Source organism: Amblyomma maculatum, chromosome 5 (assembly GCF_055883805.1).
Source record: "Amblyomma maculatum isolate TAMU_Amacu chromosome 5, ASM5588380v1, whole genome shotgun sequence".
NCBI lineage: Eukaryota > Metazoa > Arthropoda > Arachnida > Ixodida > Ixodidae > Amblyomma > Amblyomma maculatum.
This window is the reverse complement of record NC_139348.1, coordinates 118,925,319-118,944,066: the sequence shown is the minus strand read 5'-3', so window position 1 is coordinate 118,944,066 and position 18,748 is coordinate 118,925,319. Positions and strand designations below refer to the sequence as shown.

The following is an 18,748-nucleotide window of genomic DNA, read 5'->3' as shown; positions in this document are numbered from 1 at the left end:
GTTTTGACTAGAGTGCGCATGCGCCACCAAGTGCTTTTTTGTTCCCCTTTATTGAAAGTAAATCCTCAGTTGATGTTTAGCGCTCGTCCTGTCTGCTCCTATGTCTGCGTCTATGTTATTTGCGCTAGTCTTTTTATTTATGATGACTCACCAACTATCCCAGCTTTCTGCTTTGTCTCATCACCTGTCGTGGTTTCCCCTGTTGTGGTACTAACCTTCTGCCACATATCATCTTGGTGGTGGTGCGGGGTACAGAACCGAGTTGGCAGTCCGGGTCGATAATGCAGCATCACTTCCGGGCGCTGCATTCGCTAGTTTCCCGAGTAGGTGCGGCGTATAATGAGGAGCCGCGACGAGGTACCGGTGAACGGGATCGACGAGCCAGGGGAGATGGGATATCCCCCCCCGGGGATATCCCCCACGGGGATATCTTTTCCCGGGGAGTCCGGGGAGAGATAATGACCTGGAAATGGCGTGTCATGCCGAGTAATTGGCACGTTCGGTACTCTGTCACTTGTTCTCACGCGGGATTTCGTCTGACATCCTTTGTAGGTTTGGCAGTAACGTTTTATGTCCGATGTAATACTGGACCACTAAAAGGAGCCCTTAACCCTTTGAATAGTCTTCCTCTCGCTTAGGTGACCCACCCACTCAAGAGTCACGGACAAGCCTCATCACCTCCACACAGCGCGACTTCGACAGCACAAGCTGCAAACAAGGCCGACCCATGATCTCATCCTTGTGTTAAACTGTCCTTGTCCACCATGCCATGGTTACCCACTCCGGCCTGCTCCCATGCATACTTCAGTGTGAATCGACCATTTGCGTGCGGTGAAATGCCTCATGTTCGTCCACGCCTGCGCGCGCACCGTCTCCCACCCAGTCACCTTCACTGTGCGGTCCACCGGCCATAGTGATAGCCGCGGTCATCGCCCCATCTCCACTCACTTCTTCCTCGCCGCTGCTCTGGTTTCGGGAATGTCTTTAGTCCACAAACGCTTCGCGGGACGCACGAGATACACAAACACGCAAAAGCCGACCGTTCGTTCTGCCGGTGCTTGGGGCAACACACAGCGCGCACGACAAGTCTCTTCGATGTATCTTAATGGCGAAAGCCTACTCTCTTATCGGCGTTCGTTGCAGTGCTACATATAATTACAATTGGTTCACAGGAAAGGAAAGTCGCCGTACCTGTAGCACTTTCTCCGGCAAGTGCGAGTTTGGACAGTCACTGTCACTCCTATTCCGTGGCGTTCCTTGGCGCGCGTTAAAGTGTGGGATTGCAGATGGCAGGAACGCTAGACAAGAACACATCTCGCGGAATATGACAGACTTGATGCACAGATATCCCGCACAACTCGTGCGCACGACCACACGTCTAACTATACACTGCTACTGCACTGCTAATTAGTGCTAAGTAGTGTTGATTGCTAACCAATTAGTGCTAATTAGCACCCAATAGTGGAACTCAGTTATTGATTATAGCTAATTCGTGCTCAAATATTGTTCCCTAATCAGTGTTGTCTATTTACTGTGTTTCCAATTAGCGCTAATTGTTATTTGTTAAGCGTTGTAGTTAGTCTAGCAGCTAGTAACTGATAGCTAGCAAATGTTTATCGCCATTTTTTGTGTTGCTACCAAAAGTGTGACACCCTCTGCGAATGGACGACAGTATGAGTCATTAAAGGCTTTCGCCTCAATACGAATACTACCCTCTAAATGATGGTCGCAACATCAACACATACGACATTTATTTCAGCAGCGCTCCGAGCCCCTAATCGCAAGCGCCAATTTTTGACACAATATTGTAATAGTCCTAATATAGCGCGCTAACTTATTTGTACCAAACGCCGACGCTTCAGCTGACACAGCTTCGTCTTCCTCGTCTGGATTGTTCGTCGCGAGTGTTCTTCAGCCAGAATTCAATCGCGTAGACGGAAAAGAAGCAGCTGTCGTAGGTGCGATAGGTTGTCTGCGGCAGCGTCAGCGATTTATAATCGCGAACTCCGCTCCATCACTTCATGCAGACCAGCTGTCCATGCAATGTGGATGACCAGGTTCAAAGCCACGTGACGTGGCTCCCCAGTGTCGCTGGCACGAGTGACGTGGATGGGCGGAGCATCGGCAGGCGTTGTCTCGTTCATGCTGGCACCCTGCCTAGGCCAGGCCGAAAGACGGAGTCAACTTGGTAATCCCAGCATTCGGAGATGGTGGCATCCCCCGCCGTTGGTGAGCCGCACTCGGAGCCGCCCCTTTTGCTGGGACATGTGTTGCTGCGCAAAGACAACAAATTTAGGACATTTAAGTTCCCGGCGCGAGGGTGCAATGGTACAGATGCCCAAGTATTGCGCCGGAATTGATCTCGACCTCCTACTTTGCGTTTCAATGGAGACAAAACGGAGAGGCGTCTGTGTGCTGTGCGATAGCAGCGCACGTTAAGGATACCCAAGTGGTGCTCGCCGGACCGTGAAATCACCGGTAGGCTCGGATGCCGAATCGAAAAAACCCCGGCCTCGGCGGCAGCTTTCCGATGAAGGCGAAAAGCAAGACGCCCGTGTGCTGCGCGATGTCAATGCACGTTAATGCAGGTGGTCGAAATTACCTGAGTCCTCCACTACGGCGTCTCTCATAGCCTGAGTTGCTTTGGGACATTAAACCCCACAAAGCAAACCAACCGAGTCTTGAAATTTGATGCGTAATAAAACACGTTCAGCGGTGCGCGCGATTTACATAAATGTTAATTGGTTCCCAGGAAAGGAAAGGCACCGAATATGTCAATATTTGTTCAGCGAACAACTGACCCACGAAGGTGGGAGTGAAAGCGGAAAGGGAGAAAGAGGTGCCGTAGTGGAGGTCTCCGGACTACTTTGGACTGCCTGGGGATCTTTAACGTGCACTGACATCGCACAGCACACGGATGCCTCTTCGTTTCGATGGGGGCGAAACATTTTCATGCTACGCTAGGGGGTTCCATCTCTTAGGGTACGCCGCAATAGCGTTGCACACACATGATGTCTTGAACGATAGCTTATACAGCTAGTTCGGTCGAAATGCCGTCGACGTTAATGTTAATTATAATCAATTTCAATCAACTTTGAGTTCTCTTGAGTCAGTGGTTAATGCTACCGATTAGCTAAAACCACAACAATTATACCAGGCTATTGCACCCTGTCGTAAGAAGTGTAAATTTTTGGTGCGTGCATCAAAAGGCATGCGTGGAATGCAGATTGTTCGTGGGATTATAGAAGAAAGAAGGCTGCATGGAAGAGCCTCCTTCACAACCAATACCCCAAATATTGGCATGATTATAAATTTTTGCAGCTACATTCAAACGCACAGTCGCACAAGCAAACGATAATTACGATACTGAGCATTTCAATTACCTTTTCACAATTTAATACCCGACGTGCACCTTTCGGCTTTTTAAAATTCCGAACGCTTCCTGCCTCAGAGAATTTACCCTCATGTGTTTCGACTCCTAAAGAAGCTCTCAAAACAGTATAAATGATTGCTAAAGGTTTGAAAAAGCGTTTTTTGCGAACACTTCCTATGTCCTCTATGTTTGATGCCCAGTATATACCATTAAGGATATCCCCAAAACTACAATTTCTGATCTTTCTCCGATAATAATGACAATGCCCTTGGCCCTGATGGAGTAACATCAAAAAAGTTAAAGATCCTTTTTGAGGTGCCTCCAAATTTCTTGTTAGAGTTGGTATATTACTAAATTAATCATTTTTGAATGCCTGGTGATTAAACACTAGCCAAAGGGATTCCTTTACTGAAACATAATGGTGGTGGCTCTACCTTGGATAATATCTGACCAATATCATTAACACCAAATTTGGTAAAATTAATTGAAAGGGTCGTACTCCAGCACGTTACAGAGCGAACAAGAACATATTCTTAGTCCGTGTTAAATCAGTTTTCGCTCAAACTGTTAATACTGAATGCGCATACCGACGTTGAGAGTTGAATTCTTGCGCGGCGCCAGAAAATGCGTGCTGCATTGGTGACTCTCGAGATAGCAAAGGCGTATGATAGTGTAGAGGCCAGAATTTTACAAACTCTGCGGTTTCCACAATACATTATTGCGTGGATATCAGCATTCCTAAAAAATAGACAATTTCATTGTTCATTGAATGGTGTGCATTCTGGCAGATATAAACGTACCAGAAGTGTCCCTCAGTGGCAGTTCTTTCGCCCGTACTCTTAACATTTTATTGAGTTCTATTCCCTCTATAGAGTTTATTCACGTGACGTCATTGTAACTTCACTGGCAACCATAACACGCACAACGCAACGTTGGATAGGGGGAAAGAAAGAGAGAGAGCCTACGGCGAATCATGACACGGCGTCGGTGAAATCCGAGCTCTGGTTGGACAGCGTTGCAAGCGGCGTCTCAAGTATCCCCCAATGAACGGCGCGCAGCAGGGAGGAGACCGGTAGACCGGCGCCGAAGCGTCGGAAGTATTCTTTTGTGTGCGTCTCCGCTACACAGGGTTACCACAACTGTCGCCTGCTAAACCTGATATTGAATAGGGTCTATAGGCCTCGCGTACTCCTCTGAAGTCTGAACGCTTGCTACTCCATCCGACCCCGAACCGCAATAGCAAAAAAAACTTCCATACGCTGTGGGGTCAATGGTCAGCACGTGCCACAGGTTCAAAAGATACACATCCTAAGCATGTTTTTACATAACAATGGACGCAACACAGAGACCATCTCCAAACTAACACTCACAACATACCAAACCATCCGAATGATTAGAAAACTAGCCGACAAGCAACGAGGCATGCGTGAACGTAAGGTAAGGTGGCTGGTGCAGGCTCTCTTCATTAGTCGGATGATTTACTGCCTTCCCAACCTCCACCTCACAATGGCAGAAGAGGAGAAGGTATATGCACCAATAAAGCAAGCTTACAATTCAGCCTTAAAACTCCCACAACAAGCTCCCACCACCCATCTCATTCACGTGGGAATACACAATACACTACAATAACTAACTGAAGCCTCACCACACGGCTCAGAATGACACTCTCCTCTACAAATACATGCACAAACATTCTCGCCTCTCTAAATATGCAGCCAACATGTCCCCCTCAAACAATATCCATGCCATCTCAATACATATTGGGAACAAACTCATATTTCCCTCTTTGCCCAATCCACAACCACACCAGACGCGAAGCTCGTACTAAGACTTGTGTAAAGCTAATGCACAACGGCAGAGAAGCGGTTTGCCTGGACGCGGCAGAGTACATCCACTATTCGGCCTACGCCATACGTGCGGCGTCGCATGACCTCAAACACGTAGCCTCGTGCTCAGTCAAGACGGCAACCTCCCTCGAAGGCGAAAAAACAGCCATGGGGCTTGCCATTTCCTCCTTCGCTGCAACACTAATTTTTCACGGGAACAGATTTATTCTGCCACCTAATAGAGAACCCAGACCGATTCAAATAGTTTGGGTGTCAGTCCACGCAGGTAACTGCGGCAACGAAGCGGCCCACTCTCTTGCTCGAGCATGCGTCATCCGAACAGGGCATAAAGTACACCAGAGTAGCGCTAGGGACCGGCTCGTCAGATATGACATAACGCTCCAGTACAAGGAGCAAAGACTCGTCTATCCATAACCACACATCTTGTTGTTGTGGCTGTAGGAAAAACGAAAAGAAAATGCACGGGACTGCTACTGGCTCTGTAGCTGAGCCACCTCCGCTGCCTCGTGCAGATAGAAGAGAAAATAGAGAAGAAAGAAAAGGAAGAGGGAGAGAAAGACGCGCGCCGCAACAACTGCCGTTGTCCACCACTGAAGCAGTGGCGGGTGCAATGACGGCCCACAACAGAAAATTCGGTGGCTGGCTAGCCCCCGCCACAAGCGGCGTTGACCAACCGCCCAGCTACGCAGGGCCAGGAACTGCCACCCTTCACCACCGCCCCCCATATATCTTCCTCTCAAAAGAAAAACAAACTACCTGGCGACAGCTCCTGTCTCACACATTCACTTAACCTACTTTGCTAGCCCTTCTCAAACCAGGCCATTACAAACCCGAAGGCCTTCTTTGTGGGGCTTCAAGAGCCACATTAACCACATTTTATATCTCAACCGATGATTTCAACCACCACCACGCTGAAACCTCACTTAATAGAGGGTTGGGGGTCAAAATTGGAAGAAAGAGTGGGCTAACAGGTCTCCCTTAAATAATCACATAAGTTGCCGATAAACTGATTGTTCAGCGTTCACTTCCTGTTCTCATATTCACGGTCCCACCGCAGGCCTACTTTCCGTAGCTAGCACTGTCTCACGGATGCTGGGAAGGTCCACAATAGATGCTTCGCATCGTACAGTTCCGGTGAGGCACCACAATGCGGGCACTTTTCGGTCACTTGTAAGCGTTCGTCACGCGACCGATGACGCACAGAAGGGGTCAGAGTCGCTCCTGTCTAAATACGGCTCACAGATACCTCCACTTCCCGAGAGATTATGGGGGAGAGGATAGGAACACGGAGGAATTAAAGCGCATGTTCGCTGGCGCAAAGATGCTTTCTCTGAAACATGGGACATGAGCGGATCTGGGGGAAGAGGCAAAGGATCTGGGGAATGATAAGAGAAGGGTAAAAGGCATGGTACCCGTGTGCTGCGGGATGTAAGTGCTCGTTAAAGAACCCGGGTTGGTCAAAATTTCCGGAGCTACGGCGTCTATCATATCCTGAATTGCTTCGGAAGCTAAAACCCATAAACCAAACCACACATACCCAGTTATTAGCCTTCTGAAACCTCTGAACCCCTTTTTTTCAATTATTTCATACATTATCAATTATTTACATTGAAGTCATTAACTCATCGCCTATCACGCGCCAATAAATCATTCACTAGAACCTCAGTTTATCATGACACGATTGTTAAGCAGCCTCCAATATTTTTTCTAAACGTGGTGCCGAAAACCGACGAATAGCCAATCAATCGTCATTCACTCTAATCACAAATTCTTACGACACAAATCTTAAGCATGCCCTTAATTTTTTCATAAAAGCGGTGCCAAAAACTGCAACTACTAATACTATTACTACGACGAAGATGATGACGCCAATGGCCCTTCGTCCGAGCGAGCTGTATCAGCTATCGTCTAATAAGTAGCCGAAACGTCGTCGTTACCGCCATTATTGTTCTCGGCAGAATGATCATAAGCGCAGCTATAGAGCACAACGTTACAGCAAAGAGCGACCTCTCTGATCCAGATCTGGGTTTCGCCATGATAATACAATTAGCTAAACCTGGCGTCTCTGATAAAAATGAGATCACGAAAACCGATGATGGACCCCGAACAAAACGTCTTGAACAGCTCAAGCAGGGTCAAGACTCAAGGTTCCAGCTGGACGCGCTCGATTCATTGCCGTCGGTCACTAACCGCGGTGAATAGAGGGGGATGTGTTCTTGATAAATTATAGGATACCTAGCGAAGAATTGACGCGTTTGAATTGTGCTGGCGGAGACTCGAGTTCCTTGGACTGCCAGAAAATCAAATCAGTCGATATTGTCGACCATAAACCCTGACTGCTCATTGGAGGGTCAAATTCTAAAGTTAAAGCTCAGCTACTTTGGTCATCTGATGAGAAGAGAGGAGTCGCTGGAGAAAGATTTGATGTTGGGAAAGGTTGAGGGTCGCCGGAGAAGGGGTAGGCAGCGAACGCGATGGTTAGATGGCATCCTCGAGGCACTACAGATGAAGTTATGTGAAGTTAGGAAGATAAATAGAGACCGGAAAGCGGGACGTGATATGGCCCATAGGGTCACGAAGAGTCACACGACTGAACTGAATTGAACTATATGATCCTCTATTTTTTGTGTTAAATGACCTACGATACCACATGCGAACAGAGAGTTAACTTTCAAGCGTGTACGCACTCCGTGAAACGACCCCATGATATTTGAGCTCAATTTTCTCACGCGAAGGCCTTATTGTATTACGTGGAGTGACTGCATTGGGCGCTTGCGCGGCATCCAGTATTACTCTGTTCCGATATAACCACTGTAAATACACTCGAGGAGGCAAACAGGCATAGCGTCCATCGGACGTGCTGATGATTTGCTGATGACTTTCTAAAGAAAGGCAGGACTTACCTCCTCAGGCGAAGGATCTGAATCGAAGCCGTCATCAGCCTTTCGCTGAGTGGCTTCAGTCTCGCCGATGGAAGAGAGCCAAGCAGTCAAGAATGACCCGGTTGTCTGCGGACGCATGCCTTTCTCCTTCTTGCAACACCTGGAACTTCGTTCGGCAGCAACCAGCAAAAAGGACAGACGAACGCTTTGCTGATCCATGTGTTGCTGCGCGAAGAAGTTAAAAGCATTGCGTCGGACAGTATGTCTTTGGTTCGAGTTCACTCATGGCCACTAAGACTGCCTATCACCGATTTGTGCTAAAACACAGATGATGCATTCCGGTATTCTATGGTGTATGCGATTTAATGCCCAATAGCATCTCCTGTTCAAAAAGGGGCGAAGTATTATAGGGTTTAGGACAATTTGGACCTCATAGGTTTCTTTGGCGTCCACTGACACCGCACCTTACACAGGAATCTTCCAACGACCTCCCACTGTGCCAATGAGGCTGCATCTGGCACTGTTCTGATTCACTGGAAGCTTAGGATCATCTGGCTAATATTAGGGCCCTTTGTTAACCTACACCAGCTACACAAGTGTAGCAAAACACCATTGGAGGTATTGGAAATTTTCGACATTGGCGCTGGTTCAGGTTTTAAAACAATGATCTTATTATAAACGCAGAAAGCACTGTCGTCAGAAGATGCGTACGCATTTTCTAGCATTCAACACAGCCTGATACTCACCAGCCAGAACATTTTGAACGCTTCCCAGTTGCGCAGAGTGACTGACATTGAGCAACCATGGTATGCATTGACGTAATTGATAAAAATTAAAAAATTATGGTACCGAATATTTTAACCTTGGCAGTGGTTTAACAATGGTCGAACCATGCTGTTTGAACTATACACGGTTTACATGGTTTTGAGTTAAGTGCTTATGTTTCGATTCTACTTCTCGAGCCACCTTCAGCGACATATGAAGGTGTTGAAAAGTTTAATTCTTATTCACAGTTGTCCACCAAGGAAAATCACAAAATTAGGGGGCACTTCAACTCGGCTATTATGGGTATGAAGCAACTGTGTTTTCATACATGGCCACTGTTTCTCAGTTAAGTACATATTTATGTTAATTTTTATGCACTGATATTTAGCATCAACCATTATTTCCTTTCCATTCTGAACAGTCATAAATTTGAACGTATCTTTATAAACATTTCGCTTAATTCATCACACATTGTAAGTTTTATTATCATCATTATATATGGCTTTCTCATTCTGAGCACTTTTTTATTTTTCATTATTTTCATCCACTAATTTATCACTGAGTCAATATATTCCAAGTGTTTCAATAACTCGTCATCACCTAGGGCACACTAGTAAATCATCACTACAACCTCAAATTACCATGATATGGCCGCCGCCGCCCCCACCATCACCACTACACTACTTACTGATACTACTACATCTACTACTACTACTGCGCCGAAAGCTTTTCGACAGAAATTAGGAAGTCAGTCTAGTGCAATCATACTTGCGGCCCACCTAGTACAATCTAGAACACTATACACCTAGTGACGCAGTGGCTGAGACGCCCGACTACTGTGTCGGAGCACCCAGGTTCCAACCCATCCGCCTATTGCGGCGTTTCAATGAAGGCGGCGTTCGTGTGCTGTACGTTTGCGCGCTTAACATCATCAGGTGTCAGAGCTACTCCAGAGCCCTCCACTACGCGACCCCTTTCTCTTTCCGCTTTCCCTCCCACCTTCCTTTCTTCTCTTACGGTGTGAAACAAAGTCATATTCCCACTAGTCCCCTGTGCGATGTCAGCGCACGTTAAAGATACCCAGGTGGTCGAAATTACTCCGTAGCCCTCCACTACGGCTCCTCTTTCTCTCTCTTCACTTTCACTCCCACCTTCCAGCCTTCCCTTACGGCGTGGTTGAGGTGTCCACAGAAAACAAGTGAGACAGTTACAGCGCCTTTCCCTTCCTATAAATGGGTCAGTTTTTTTTTTCTGAGTAGCCCCGCCGGGGTGGTGTAGTGGTAAGACGCCCGAGTACTGTGCCGGAGTACCCGGGTTCGAACCCGACCTCGGCGGCTGCGCTTCGATGGAGGCGAAACGAAGAGGCGTCCGTGTGCTGTGCGATGTCAGCGTACGTTAAAGATCTCCAGGTGGTCGAATTACACCTTAGCCCTCCACTACGGCTCCTCTTTCTCTCTTTCCACTTTAACTCCCACCTTCCTTTCCTTACGGCGTGGTTGTGGCGTCCACAGAAACCAAGTGAGACAGTTACCGCGCATTTTCCTTCCTATAAATCAATCGGTTTATGTAGTCCGAGTAGATGTCGATATCGAAAATTAAGATAGCTCCTCGCCCTTTAGTCATCTGATTGGTCGAAATACCGGAACCGGAAAGGGTAGTGGCATTCAGTTCCGGTACTTCGACCATTCAGATTACTCAGAGTTGGGAAGAGGGCGACACTTTCGATAACGACACAAGCTTGGTAAATGTCGTGGTGTCTACAGAGCAAATGTAACAGATACCGCGGCTTTCTCTCCTATGAAGAAATGTTTACCTGTTGTATGTAACAAATGTTCGTCAGGTAAATGTGTTAAATATTGAAATTATGCTATCATCACAGATTTTTGTATATCTGACGTTGTTATGGTGATTTCCGGTTCAAAATTGCTTTCTTTTTTCCTTTTCCTAATGGTTAAATATGCCGATATTGCACGGAATCTCGCAGAATTGCGCAGAATCTTGCGGACACGCCTCGTAAACGCACAGATCCTGCTACTAACGACGAGCCTAAAAAGGCTTCTGCCGTTAAACTAAACTTCCGGCAGCATTGAAGAAACAACATTGAAGAAATGCAAGTCATCATTGCTGCTGCACACGGTATATCGCGTGCCTAATGTATAGCTTTTGCTTGCAAGGCCAGGCCTCCTGCCGCACAGTGTAAATTTCCTTTCTTTGGCAGACGTTCGCTGCAGTGCTCCTTCACTTTTGGGATTGGACGGTACACCATTGCTCCTGTTATGGTGCGATCCTTGGCAGGCGTTCTTTGCGGTCCTCCTTCAACTGTGAAATTACCGATACGGCGTCACTCCTGTTTCGCGGCTTTCTCATAGCGACATTCTCATGCAACTTGAGGGTTTCGTAATAGTCTGTCTCCACCTCCTAGGGACGGGGGTGAAGCCGTCGTTCTCGCGAGCCCTGCTTTGCCATGGAGACGTTAGGTACGCTACACAAGGGGAATCAAATATATTGCTCGTGTCTCCGGCTTGACGTAGTTTAGTCCGGTCTGCTGGTGATCGGACGGTTAGGAGTTCGATTCCTTGTAGAGGTTAATTTTGTAGCAAAAGCTGCATTGGCCACGAACGAGGAGTTTCGCGTGGCGGGAGGCACAGAGCCGTCTCCTAGCAACCGCCTCGGCTCGCGACATTGCACGCTCGCCGCGCCATCTGGCAATAAAGAAGCAACCAGAAGGAAAAGTCTCGAGTATGATAGTAGGGATGGTGATGTGCAAGTCAGCGGCGCATTCCGGGCGAGCGTGTACAGAGAATTGAAAAGGATTGCATTGTACTAGCTTAGATTGGACTCGATTGGACTGATTTGGATTGAATTGGACCGCATAGGTTGGATTTTATTTAACTGTAACGAGCTGTACTAGATTGGACTGGATTCGATTAGGATGCATTGGTATAGATTGGATTAGATTAGACTGGATTGGATGGGAATATTTTGGTTTGGAGAGGAGTAGGCAGCCCAGCCCTAAGCACTTATGCTTTCGCTACCTGTATCCTGGCCTAGCTGAGCAAAGCTACGCTCTATTTGTTTTCTTTAGGGATAAGTTAAACTTAGGACATCACATCCGGTGACAGATTTTGCGGACACTTCCCCTCCCGACATACTTTAATATATAATCATACGAACGCAGTACGCCAGCACTCGATGTTTGTATCTTTTAGCTCTCGCTAAGAAAACAAAATAAGTGCCTACAGCTTAGTGGGCAATGCCATAGTTGTCGACGGAATGGCGAAAAGCACACCTCGCACGGACCCTTCGAGCAAAGTGAGTTGTCCGACCATGACATCGGCGCCAGTGGTAACCTCTGCAATGCTATTCAAATTATATATTCCCCGAGCGTTCCTGATCAAAATGATGTGAAACGACGCGCTGACGTGTCCTAAAAAGACGTTTTGTATGACCAGCTCCGGCTGGAGGCATAAGCCAACACCACCACAACGTTTGCACGAGTCGAGATCCTAACTGGACCAGCACGATGCATCTCAATCACTCCGCCGTGGTTGACGGTGGTGCGGGCGTTAGTGGCAAGTCTTCAAAGTTGGGCGCCACCACAACATAAGAACTGACCATGATCGAGCATTGCGTTCAGCAGCTCACATCTCATAAAACATGTGAATTGTAATTTGTTTACAGCAAAAGAAAAGCGCATTATTTGTCACACTTTTCGACGGACACCTGCACCTCACAGTACGGGGAAATTGGGTGGGAGGGAAAGGAGAAATATGGTTTGGTTTGGTTTGTGGGGTTTAACGTCCCAAAGTAACTCAGGCTATGAGAGACGCCGTAGTGGAGGACTCCGGAAATTTCAACTACCTGGGGTTCTTTAACGTGCGCTGACATCGCACAGCACATGGGCAAAGGAGAAATATAGAGGTCCCGTAGTGGACAGCAAAGGGATAATGTAGATCACCTGAGGATCATTTAACGTGCACTGACATCGCATAATGCACGGACCCGAACGCAGAGGAGTCTCTCTCGTCGTTTCCGTGCAACTGCAAGATTTGTATTCTTTGCTCCGCATTTCACTTACATCCAGCATTTCTGCTGCATTAGACACATTACCCTCGAACACCATTTGAAGCTGAGCACATTCTATGCAACCACGAGGAACCATCGCGTCCGTTGCCATTCCCGATGGTTGTCGGAACATAATCGAGGCTTACCTCCTCAGGCGAAGGACCTAAATCGAAGCCGTCACCAGCCTGCCTTTGAGTGGATTCCATATCGGCGATAGAAAGGGGCCATGCAGTCAGGAACGATCCGGCAGTCTGCGGAACCATATCTGCCCTTCCTGCAACACATGGAACGTAGTACTGAACCACCGGCGAAGGAAGAAAGGACATTGTGTAAACGCTCATCGAGACTGGTGAGGGCGGGGAAGAGGAGGAACAGCAGCACGAGGGCGCTACTAAAGAGCGATGCCACGCGAACCGTATAGCGCGATTCTCACGCGCTAAAAAAAGAACGTCACGAAGACAAAGTGAAAAAAAAAGAGCAAAATATAAGGGGAGCGGCGATAATGTCCGCAATTAGGGTATGACGCGATAGCATTAAACGTGCATGTATGATGATGAAGGCGAAGACATTCCTTCTTCAATTTTATTTTATTGTTTTATGAAACGCCTACGATGTTTCCAACGTTCCTATTTCTTTTTTTTATTTGATTTTTTTATACGCCGGTGCTTGGCATCACCAAACACTGGCTTTCCACTTTTAGCATTATGACACATGCTAAAACGCATTCTTCATTTGTTTTTTTTCTTTTGCTTCAAATAATTTATTATTACGGTATAATTTCTTAATTATCTTCACCAAACATTGCCTTTGGATGCTGAGCACTCTGATATTGCATCTCGTTTTCACCATATATTCATTGGTTTGATTAATAGTTGCATGCTCTAAAGTTTTTATATCAGCATCATCAAGCAGGCCCCGCCGGGGTGGTGCTGTGGTAAGACGCCCGACTACTGTGTCGGATTTCCTGGGTTCGAACCCGACCACGGCGGCTGCGTTTCGATGGAGGCGAAACGAAGTGGTGTCCGTGTGCTGTGCGATGTCAGCACATGTTAAAGATCCCCAGGTGGTCAAAATTACTCCGAAGCCCTGCACTACGGCTCCCCTTTCTCTCTTTCCACTTTCACTCCCACCTTCATCCCTTCCCTTACGGCGCGGTTCAGGTGTCCATATAGCAAGTGTGACAGATACTGCGCCTTTGCCTTCCCGTGAACTAATTATTATTATTTTCATTAAGCACTTGCGTTTCATTCTGAGCATTTTGACATCTTTCAAATCTCGTTTCTCGTCCTCATGTAATTCATTACTTACAATAATTTTATTAACTGTTCACTACCTATCACACTCCAATCAATCACCAATAAATAATACCACTACCGTGAAACGAGTTTTAACGGTGCCCTAAATTTTTTCCGGCAAGCAGCGCCGACTCTTACTACTGCGCCAATAGCTTTCGAACAAACTAGCTGTCTAAACTATCCCTTATACAAGTCAGAGTTCATATCACAGTAAATAGTAGATAGCAGTGAAAATGAAATGAATTGGAGGAAAAGCGTACCATGCTCTACCTTTGCTGGTATGGAAGTGGAGACTGCGTTGACAAGACCACATCATGTGGGAAAAAGACAGAGCTCGCCACAGTTTGGGCACAAAGAATTCTCTTTCAGTGTGACGGCTGTGGCGCGTTAAAAACCCTCGAACATCTACTACACTGCGCCACGCTAACCGAACCATGACGTGGTTTGCTGGCGGCTTACAGAGCGCAGGGGGTAATCCTGGGCAGCGTAGCTGTGCTTCTGCGGCCGCCGGGCAGTGCGCGCGTCCGCGAGCGAGCTCACGTGAGTCTGTGTGAGTATATCGAACACGCGGGCTTGTTAACCCGCCTATTTCACCTCGCCAGATAGCGCGCGCTGTGACCGAACGCTCCGCGTGTGCTATTTCGGACAATAACGGCCGATCGCTCCACGATGGCCGTCAGTGTTTTGTACAGTGTGCACATGCGTGTGTCGTGAACAGTTGCATAGATGAAGAGCTATTTCGGAGGCCCACCAGATGTGCCGAGTGCTCAGTGACCTAAGACATTTGCGGGTGGGCCTCAGGCAAACTACTGTATACTGTACCATAGTGTATATATTTATTTAATTTTTGCCTACCCTTTTCTTTCTCCCTATCGCTCACCTATTTGATTTCCTGCACCTCTTCCTCGCTATCCCTTTATTTCCGCTGCCCCAATTCAAGTGCTTCAGATATCAGATAGCAGATAACTGGGCTGTCAAACAACTTTTCCTTCCTTTTGTATATATAATAAATAACCACTACAACGACAACCGAAGCCAGCAGCCATTAATGCGCCTTACACCACACAGTACACAAACTCCTCCGTTTTCCATGCGAATCTTCCAACAACCCCGCCGCAGTGGTGCACTGGTTAAGATGCGGACTACTGTTCTGGAGTACCTGGGTTCGAACCTGACGATCGGCAGCTACGTTTCGAAGGAAGCAAAAGGAGAGAAATCCATGTGCTGAGCGCTGTGCACGTCAAATATCCCCAGCTGGTCGAAATTACTCCGAAGCCCTCCACTACGGCTCACCTTTATTTACACTTTGACTCCCCCCTTCTTCTCTTCCTATGCTTCTTTAAAAGTATTTGATGTAGAATCATGGGGTACATTGATGGTTATAATGGATGATTCAGAGAAACTATCGCAACCCAACAAAGTTATGCTCTTCTTCCGCGGAAAAGCCAGCGTCATTGGTGTCCTCGTCGTTGGCGTCGTGACAAAACCTACACTTCACTCCGAACATCGGTAGTTGGAAGGTGTCACGGTCAGCTGCTGAATGGCCTATCGGTTGCGAGTCATTACAAGGCCACATGAGATGTCCGAGTTGGCTGGAGCTGTTTAATTGGCACGAGGCAAGAATCTGAACCCGAACCCTTGGACACTTGCGTCGAACAGGCTTAACCTATAGGTCACTCAGGCAGGTTCATACGGCTTGGCTTTCAAATGTCTGGCTTTTTTAGACTACAACTAAGTACCCCGTATCGCAGAATAGCCGGCGTCGGCATTGTTGTCCGCTGTCAAGCGAAAATCGATAACGAATGAAAGAAAAAATTAGCTGATGATTTACTTTCGTTAACCCTGGAGGAAAGCGAAAGCTTCATGAGCATGGCTATGCTCGCTACCTAACTTTACTAAACAGATCGTGAGAAACTGTTTCACTTGGTTTCACCCTTCTTGGTTCTAATGGTTTCACTTGATTTCAACTTTTCGCCAGCTTTACGAGCCGTCAGCGTGACACCGGTTTTCACTTTCAAATGTCCTTGTCAGAACCAACTAATTTATATTTGAAGCTAAATGTTCACTACGCTACGGAGAGCCGCTCTTCGCATGGCACTATGTTGTTGTTGTGGCTGTAGGAAGAAGGAAAACAAAATGCACAGGCCTGCTACTGGCTCTGTAGCTGAGCCATCTCCTCTGCCTCGTGCGGACAGAAGAATGTAGGGAAAAAAGAAAAAGAAGAGAGAGAGAGAGAGAGACGCGCGCCGCAACAGCCATCATCCACCACCGAAGCGTTGGCGGGTACAATGACGGCCTACAACAGACATAAATTCGGTGGCAGGCTAGCCCCGCCGCAAACGGCGTCGGCCTACCGTCCCAGCCCCGTAGGGCCAGGAAAAGCCACCCTTCACCATCTCTCCTCCTAGCGTAGCACTTAATTTGTCCTTCAAGTTATCTGACCTAAAGAAGTGTGGGTGTCCACGATTACGTGATTTCCACACGAAATAGTCTGCTCCGTCTTTTCCCCAAGTCGAAATGGAGACGAAACGAAGAGGCGTCTGTGTGCTCTGCGATGTCAGTGCACGTTAAAGATTCCCAAGAGGTCGAAATTACTCCGCAGCCCTTGACTATGGCACGTCGTTTTTAAGTATTCCCACATGGTCGAAAATACCACGCAGACCTCCACTACGGCACCTCTTTCTCTCTCTCTCAACTTTAACACCCGTCTTTCTCCCATTCATTACGGTTAAGTTCAGATGTCCACAGAACAAGTGTGACAGATACAGCGTCTTCCGTTTCCTGTGACCCAATTATATGAAGAAATATGACCTTCGAAGTTCTTCAAAATCAAATTCGATTTCATACTCACGGCTTAAAAACCTGGCGTAGCGAAGTCCAAAACAAAATCATTGCGCACGATTGCGTTACTTCCTAATGCGAAATTTGAGCGCAGCTTATCAGCTGTTTCACCTTTTAGATAGATTGAGGCAAAGATTTCGAGCAAGACACGTATGCCCCAATCACAGACATTGTTTTTTAATTTTTCACGTGTATTCCTTCCAGAAACACTCTGACAGTTCTTGAGTGTCATGAAAGATGCGCGTGGGCCCATAGGAGCATTGCGCGACGAACAGATGGCAGCGACTGACTGATGCCGCTGACGCCGCTAGCGAGTGAAGCGAGTGAGAACGGGATGCACGCACTGTGATCCGCTGATAGCAAGCCGGCGTTTCGGCAACCGGAGAGCACCCTCCCCGCTTCGCAGGAAGAGGGGGGCCCCTCTTTCTGCATGGCGGTGACGGTGTTAGTGGTAAGACGCCCGACTACTGTGCCGGAGTACCCGGTTTCGAACCCGACCTCGGCGGCTGCGCTTCGATGGAGGCGAAACGAAGAGGCCTCTGTGTGCTGTGCGATGTCAGCGCACGTTAGAGATGCCCAGGTGGTCAAAATTACTCCTTAGCCCTCCACTACGGCTCCTCTTTCTCTCTTTCCACTTTCACTCCCACCTTCCTCCATTCCCTTACGGCACGGTTGAGGTGTCCACAGAAAACAAGTGAGACAGTTACCGTGCCTTTCCCTTCCTATAAATAAATCAGTTTTATTTTGCCAGTAAAGCTTCAAGTCCGTCACGTGAATAAGCTGTATATGCATGTGTGTGTGTGTCTGTGTGAACAACTTTTATTTCCACCAGAATGGAGGCCCCCTACTCCCCGCCCCGGCACGCAGGCCTAGGGGACGGGGGCCGGGACCTCCGCGATTAGAGGCAGGCAAAGAAGTCTTGGTTCCTTGTGGCCTCCTTCGCCAGGCGGATGGCTTGCTTGTAAGAGTTGGGTCCTCGCTTCGTGGAAGGGTTCCCCAGGCTTCTCTACTAATTATTTTTGTCTTAGCTCCTGGGGAGCTAGCGCATTCCCAAATTACGTGGCTGAGGGTCCCTCTCTAACCACATCGCTTGCATTTATCGTCCTGTCGCTCATCGTTTTGGACGTGATAGGCCCAGACCGGGTGGATGTAATTCCCTGCCTGTAGACGCCGCCATGCGGTCGCCTTTGTTGTTCAGACGCTTATTTGGTGATGGCACCGGTATTCTGCTTTGTCTATAATTTTCGACTATTTCTGTGTAATTTAATGGACGTTCGTCCATGTTCTAGCAATCAGTTCTGGCATGTTCTGGCAACGACTGCACCACCCCGTCGGGGCCAGCGCACGTTAAAGATCCTCAGGTGGTCAAAATTACTATGCCGTAGAGGAAGGGAGGAAAGTGGGAGGGAAAGAAGAGAGGAAGATGTGCCGCAGTGGAGGGCTGCGATCCATCGCGCTATAATGAATTTCGTCTCATCGCACTGTAGTGGTCAAAGTGGCCTCTAGAATTTTTTTTTCTTGCTTATTGTACATTGGTTAATAGGAGAACGGCGCAGTATCTGCCATGCTTTAGAGAAGCAGGGTGGGAGAGAAAGCGGAGAGAAAAAGGTGTCACAGTAGAAGGCTATGGAGTAATTTGACCACCTCTGATAACGTGCGCGGACATCACACAATCTATAA

The 18,748-nt window shown here is 47.7% G+C and overlaps 1 protein-coding gene across 1 annotated transcript; it reads right to left on the bottom strand.

Moving 5' to 3' along the window:
* Nucleotides 1–1,749: 1,749 nt before the first annotated feature.
* On the bottom strand, nt 1,750–14,654 carry LOC146189332 (uncharacterized). The gene is made up of 4 exons (XM_084603243.1): nt 14,488–14,654; nt 13,079–13,206; nt 8,124–8,327; nt 1,750–2,273 (listed from the first exon to the last, which is right to left on the bottom strand). The coding sequence occupies exons 2-4, from the start codon at nt 13,193–13,195 to the stop codon at nt 2,181–2,183; spliced, it is 414 nt and encodes a 137-aa protein (XP_084459369.1). The 5' UTR covers nt 13,196–13,206; nt 14,488–14,654; the 3' UTR covers nt 1,750–2,180.
* Between the last annotated feature and the right edge of the window lie 4,094 nt (nt 14,655–18,748).